The sequence below is a fragment of the Porites lutea genome, chromosome 4, assembly GCF_958299795.1.
Source record: "Porites lutea chromosome 4, jaPorLute2.1, whole genome shotgun sequence".
Lineage (NCBI taxonomy): Eukaryota > Metazoa > Cnidaria > Anthozoa > Scleractinia > Poritidae > Porites > Porites lutea.
Window position 1 is genome coordinate 31,337,256 of NC_133204.1, and position 6,752 is coordinate 31,344,007.

At 41.7% G+C, this 6,752-nt stretch overlaps 1 protein-coding gene across 2 annotated transcripts in view; it reads left to right on the forward strand.

Moving 5' to 3' along the window:
* The window catches only part of LOC140933296 (protein SERAC1-like), a 96,978-nt gene that overhangs the window by 81,700 nt on the left and 8,526 nt on the right, over nt 1-6,752 (forward strand). For both annotated transcript variants that reach the window (XM_073382829.1, XM_073382830.1), the window contains 6 exons: nt 721-845; nt 1,965-2,108; nt 2,944-3,057; nt 4,591-4,753; nt 5,055-5,092; nt 6,472-6,587. In XM_073382829.1, the coding sequence (XP_073238930.1) occupies nt 721-845; nt 1,965-2,108; nt 2,944-3,057; nt 4,591-4,753; nt 5,055-5,092; nt 6,472-6,587 (700 nt within the window). The remainder of the gene's footprint in view (nt 1-720; nt 846-1,964; nt 2,109-2,943; nt 3,058-4,590; nt 4,754-5,054; nt 5,093-6,471; nt 6,588-6,752) is intronic.

A 6,752-nucleotide genomic window follows, 5' to 3' on the forward strand; every position in this document is an offset into this window, starting at 1 on the left:
CTTCCAAGTACATGTATCTCCTAATAACATTTTTTTGATTGGCTTTGGGTTCATCTCTTAAACCCCTCTTTCTCCCTCCCTCCCCCCCCCCCCCCCCTCCCTCAAAAAGGACTCATTTCCACCCATGTTGTTCAGAATTCAACTTGTTTGGATTGGGCAGGGTGAGGTCACTAGTTTTGCTATTAGTGAAACGTTTTGGAGCAACACACGTCAAGCGGAAGTAGTCTGTTTTTGTTATTGGGCAGTGTTTTCCCCAAATTTTTGGCTGAATTGTCTTTATAAAACTAAAGGCCCGCAGGAATACAAATTTTGAAGCATTTTTGCAGATTAAATGGGAAACTGTCTCACTTCTGGTTAACGTGCATTGCTCAAACACGTCTTTACTTAAGCTCCCAACACTTTTGACCTGTATTTTAGCTATATTTCTTTCACAAGAGCCACTGTTCTTTTGGTGAATGTAGTCTGCCCACAGTTCGTAGCAAGCCGTCCACATGTTCCTTAGTACCCTCCCATCATATTAGGCTGGCTGACATTGCTAACTGATTTGACTTTGCAAAACTGGATTCTTTTAATTGAGGGAATCTCTAGGCGTGGACAACTTTTATATGATTGAATTCATTTGTGTTCAGTGATTATCGGTTAATGACTCGATAAACAGTATTAAAGTACAATAAAAAATTCTGCTTATACCAGTTCTCTTCTGCTGGTTTGTGAATATAGAGCCTGAACAAACGGAAAAACTGAATGAACTGGTTGCATCTTGTGATAACAGAATACTGATTGGTCTTGCCAGATTACCAGGACTTGACACCAGGCTCCTGGGAATACATAGGCTAGAATCTGAGGTACACTTACATTTACATCTAGCAGTTATTAATTCTGTGTAAAAACAAACAGACAAACAAAAAATAACAACAACAGAAATATCACAAACAAGAAAATTACCTTGCGCAAAACTAAACTTCCGAAAGACCTGAAACTTAATTTATTGACAAACGAGATTTCTGCGAGAAAAATGTGAGGAAACTGGGTAAAGCTTACTAATTTACCCTCTCACTTTCTGGAACGAGCTGGGACAAGCTGATATTAAGGCAAAGAACGTTTTCCATAGCGTCTGGAAAAAGTTTTTTAGTTGTTGTTGCTGTTTAAAACTAAAAATGTTACTATGATGGCGGACGACAACGAGAACGTCAAAAACACCGCGACAGGTTTATTAGGCTTAACAACAACCATCTGCACTTGGTATTGTTTGTTTACCTTCAATGTGCGACTGCGATGTAAAATTTCCTAATTATTTCAATTTTTATGGAGATGGTAACAAGTTGCGGCAAATAATTCGATCTATTTTGTTGTTTTTGTTTGTTTGTTTTTATAATTGAGTGCAGTCGCTAAGAATCCTACTCTAGTCACTCCAGAAGAAAAAAATGTCAAACAAATAAAGCAGCGGAAAGAGCATTTCATTTTAATATTATACAGATAAGGTTTAGGTTTTCTATTTGTGTTTTTTTCATTTTACATACGCACCAACCGCCAGGTTTTCGGGGTGTTCAGCGGGTGTGCCGGGTTTTAACATGCCCGTTGTATTTGCCTTCATTTGACACATTTTGAGAGATGGAATAATCGCGAGGAAGTCTACCTTCGCCTTCGAGCAAGACAGTGTGGTAACAGTGACAATTCATAGCCTGCGAATACGACGGCCGTCTCACCTCGTTCCTCGAGTAGATACCGATAGCAGTACGGCAAGTTGAGTACCGGTAGTCGTGTTCAGTCCTTTCTGCGCGCTTCAGCGTCATTCTCATTTGACGTTGAAACTTCCAAATGATAGAGAGGAGGTAACACCTTAATACTATATTAGTCTTGCTCCATCATTTTTAAATGTGCTAAATACTAGTTTTTAAACTGTAAGTAATAAAGAGGGTTTTCTTTCGTTTTTCTTTTTTTCTTTTCTTCTGCATGGCGGGAAGGTTGAAATACCATCCCCTGGATCCATTGAAAGTGATCTGAAAGCCTTACTGTTGAAGTTACCTCTTTCTGGTCTGGATCCTTGCACAATATGGTTCACCAGGAATGCAATCTTAACCGGGAAGTCAGCAAGTCAGCATCGCAGGGTAAGATATATACACTTGTGATGATAATTAAACGTTTACAGGGCTAAGATACTGCCCTCACCGGTTGTTAATTATTTAAAGATAAGTATTTGTCCAGCCAGGAATCAGTCCACAACCTCTCGCCTCACCGAGCGGAGAACTAACAGATGAGCTAAGCGAACCATTTAACGTTTGGTAATTTTGCTGCGAACAACAATTCATCTTAGCGAAGACCGACTTAATAATAGGTGGTGACATAATTATGCATAAGCGTATATAAATGAAAAGTAAATAAAAAACCGGGTCTATGCAATATAAGCACAGGCATATTGAAGCATATGCATTAAAAGCAAGCTTTTTTAAATTTTCTTGTACGTAATATACCTGTGTGGGAAAATTAAACCAGTGCGACGCAAGCATAAACCTTTAAAACATGGCGTCCGTCACGAAGTCCCTCGCTTGCGTCCGTCGCCCAAATTTCAATACGTTTACATTGCGCTTGTTATCATTCTTCTGTATTCTTATGCTAGTGATAACTTCTACGTGTAAACCAGCGCAGGAAACGAAGTACGAGTAATGTTTTACTTCTGATCAGTTCTGATTGGTTTAAGGCATGTTTGCCGTTTTGTTAAGCCGACAGATGGCAACAAAACGTGAATTTTCTCTATTGCAATTACAGACAAATCGTAACAAAAAGGGTTGGCTTTAGGAAGGTGGAAAGGGTGGGGGGGGGGGGGGGGGGGGCTTAAACCAATCACGAGACGAAACGATGCTTAACAAAGTGGTGATTGGACGCTCATCAGGAAATCATCTTCATGCTAATTGTTGTATGTCGTTTTTTCCTTGATATCCACAGCCTCTGTTTTGGAGTTTCAGTGGTGATAGCTTGTCCTTTGCGCACACGCTCAGCTCTATGCCAGCAGAACTGGTGGAATTGTATTACCTCAAAGCTCTTACCAGGCAGTCTATGGTAAAAATACAGTTTGCTACATAGTAATACGTCCCTGTTTATCTTGAGCGCTTACCATATGTCAGAACTGGCTGGCCAGACCAAAATCATTAATCGTAAGGAGAATTACACTATTAATCAGCACTATCTGACCGGTGCGGCCGGCCAGTTCTGAAGTCCCAAATTGGAAATGGGTTTGTCGCTTTAGGAACTACAGGTAAAGAAGCACACTCGAAAAACGATGACACGCGCGTCTTATCGTCATCTTATAAATTCGAACTCATCTCGTCTTTATTTTTTTCAAAGCTTGCGAGCGGGCGGAATCTTCCAAATCCCGCAATCTGATTAGTTCCGAGAGCGGAAGGTATTTTACGATCTTGCCCGCTAACCCGGGCGGAATCGTTGGCAGCTTCATTCACAAGTTTGTTTCTTGTTTGTGAATGAGCAAAAACCGTCATTTTAAAACCATTTTTCTTTTACAACTTGCGCTATTATTAGCATTAGCTAGGGAAAAGTGAATTTCGTTATTCAGACAAAACATTTGAAGGGAGAATCAAGCAAGTCAGCCAGGAAAACCGTTAAGAAAAGCAAAACAGGTGGCTCGTGATGTCGCTTCACTACCTTTATAACGGCGCTATAAGTATTGCAATCTTGCTTTTATGCACTGTTTATTGGACATTTTTGCTCTGTTTATAGTTTTGTTTTTCATTTTTGCTGTATGAATCTAGATTCTGCCTTTTTTCATTGAATTTTGCCTCGCTTGTTTTCTACTTATCAGAAAAGGTTGTTGTCAATGATTGCATTTAGCTTTCAATCTTAAATAAACAACACGAATCACTATTCCAGCAGTCGGTTATCTAGCCTGCGAAAACAACCGTTTCTCCTCGCTCTTCGCCGCTAGGGACGTTTCGCTCGGAGGAACGTCTGCGACTCAGCGACAGAAATTCCATACTGATGACGCTAAATCTGTTCGAAATCCGGTCAGAAGCGCTGATTGGTCGACGGAGTTGTTACATTGTTTTAGCTATTGTTTACGAATGAGAGACAAAAGACAAAAGGCCACAAAGGTCCAATGTAAACACGAATAATCTCTAACAAAAGAGTCAATAATTGTGGAATATAGTCTTCTCGAGAAGAAGCATTTGAGTTTTTGCTGGAGCTCGTGGGCAGATGAACAGAACACTTTACCAAAATCGACCAGAAGACAAATTTATATTTGGAACCGCATGACTACCGGATTTATTATGTAAACATTAATTTGTCTCATCAGTAAGGAATTTCTGTCCCTGGGTCGCAGACGTTCCTCCGCGCGAAAGGTCCCCAGCGGGGAAAAAATCTAAATCTAAGGATTTTGTTCGGGACATTATTTAGAGTGACTGGGTTAGCCTTGTCAAAGCGAATAGGTGAATAGGTCAACGAGGTGGTCATTCGCCTCGGGGGAGTGATCAAAAGGCGGGAGTGATCAAAAGGCGGGCAGTGTACTTTCGTTTCATCACAACTTGTCGCAAAATTCATTTTCCCGAAATAGCAACTTAGTCAATATCATCATTGCAGGTCCCAAGCCATCGCTCTTTAATGGTGGAAAATGGAGTTTTAGATGTGATATTCCGTGAAATTAAGCACCGCTTTCACAGCCTGAGAATCAAACGAGAAATCGGTATGTTACTTGGTAACCTGGCTCTGGAGGAAAGTGCCCATGATGGCATGGTGGAACAAGGTTGGTTGCTTAGTGAATGCTCTGAAACGACTAGTTAAGATTAACTGCGAAAACGTGCGCAGTAACGATCGAAAATATATGTTTCACTTCCAGCAGCTGTCGCCACGCGGACTACTTTTTAAGTCACGGGAACTTGATCTGTTTGAGAACTAGAATTTCATAATCCAAGCGTCCTGATTTTCGGTTAAGACGGGTGTGTTCTCTTACCGTTTATCAAAACCATAAGTTTATTTCGCATCACAAAAAGTCGGCTTTTAGCTTCAATCTTAAGTTAACACACCCTTGTCCTTCTATTTTGTAGGTTGCTTACCGCTTCTACGTTCGTGGCTGTACTCTGATGTAAGTTGAAAACACGCAGGGGAAACTTAGGCTTTGTCCCCACGAATCCGGATATTTTTGAAACCGCATACGTTTTTGTACGGATCGGCCTTCCGTCCGCACGGATAAAAAATGTAGTCGCTGCATAAGATTTCACGCATGAATTTACAGTTGGGGAGACTAGGTCGTTTGATCAAGCAAAAAGCAAGGCCTTAGAAATTTATTTCCGAAAATTTTGAAGTAAAGTTAGGGGCAAACGGAAACAACTCCCAACATTGTTACGCCAACAATGTTGGGAGTCGTTGCGCCCGTGTTGGCAGTGGCGTGCAAACGGATGCAACAACTCCCAACCATGTTGAGACCTGCAGTGCATCGTGGAAAAAATAACCCATAAGCCTTTGTAAACCATGTGTTGGAAGAGCTATGCCAACGGATCCAACATTGTTGCGCTACATCTCGGCGATCACGCAACAAAAGAAATGTTGGGAGTTGTTGACTGAAAAGTTTGACCTGTTTCAAACTTTGCGCAACATGTAATACAATATGTAACAGGGTGTGCAAACGGACGTAACATGTAACATCCAACAATGTTGGGAGTTGTTGGCCAACAATGTTGCGTCCGTTTGCACTTACAATGGAGGACAAAAGAACTTGGGACTGTGTGAAAAGCCCTTCCAAGCAATTGTTACGTAGGACCCTGCTCTTAAGGACAATTTTTTGTTCGGCTTTGGGTTTATACCGTCGCCCCCTCCCCCCCCCACTTCCCCTAGCAATGTTGTGGCCGAAAAAAGCACTCATTTTCACCCATTTTGCTCCAAATTCAGCTTTGTTTGGGGTGGAAGGGGAGGGGTCACTAGTTTTAGTAATATCACTGGAAAGGTCTCAACACTTTTGACCTCCATTGTAGCCAAAATCGAAGACAAGAAAATTTAATCTAGATTTTTACTCGACCAACTCCGTTGGTTCCCCTAAAATGGTTAATTTTGCGCTAAAACGAAAAGCAACGGCTTTGTCTGAGACTCCCTTCCCTACCTTGCTGAGCTTTTTACCCCTACTCCCAGAGTGCACGGGCGTACGTCATAGCCAAATTTTCTAGCCTCGATAGGTTCCCATTTTCTCTTAGGTATGGGGCTTCGCTGCGCGCGCTTCGCGCGGGGGACGCTCCGCTAAAAACTTTAGGACACGTTTGGCGATGTTCCCCGATGACACATTTCTACCGCAAGGTAGACAAATTCTCCCAAACATTTGCCAAGTGCGACCCATTTCTTAATCAATTTGTAAGTTTTTAGCGTACATGCTACTTCCTGTCACGCAACATTTTTGCGTTGACAACAGCCTGTGGTGGTAAACGGAAAACCTAAGAAATGTGAGATAAGTGACCGCAAGACACTTTTTTGTAGGACTTGGCTCTTTTCAGTCACGCTGTCCGAACCCTTGCGAATCTTGATCGAGACTTTTGTAAGGATGAGTGTTACGAGGACGGTGTTTACCTTCTTCATCCCGAGGGACGGTACTCGTAAGTAGAATACTCTTGTTACAATCCCACAGAGCTACAATTCAGACTTTAAGGGACGTATTTCCTCCTCTTAAGAGGATTTGATTGATTATTGAAGTCACATGGGCTCTGGGATCGAAATTGCCAAAGTGTGGGGTGAAGAGAATTTGGTGTCTGAATTGAGAA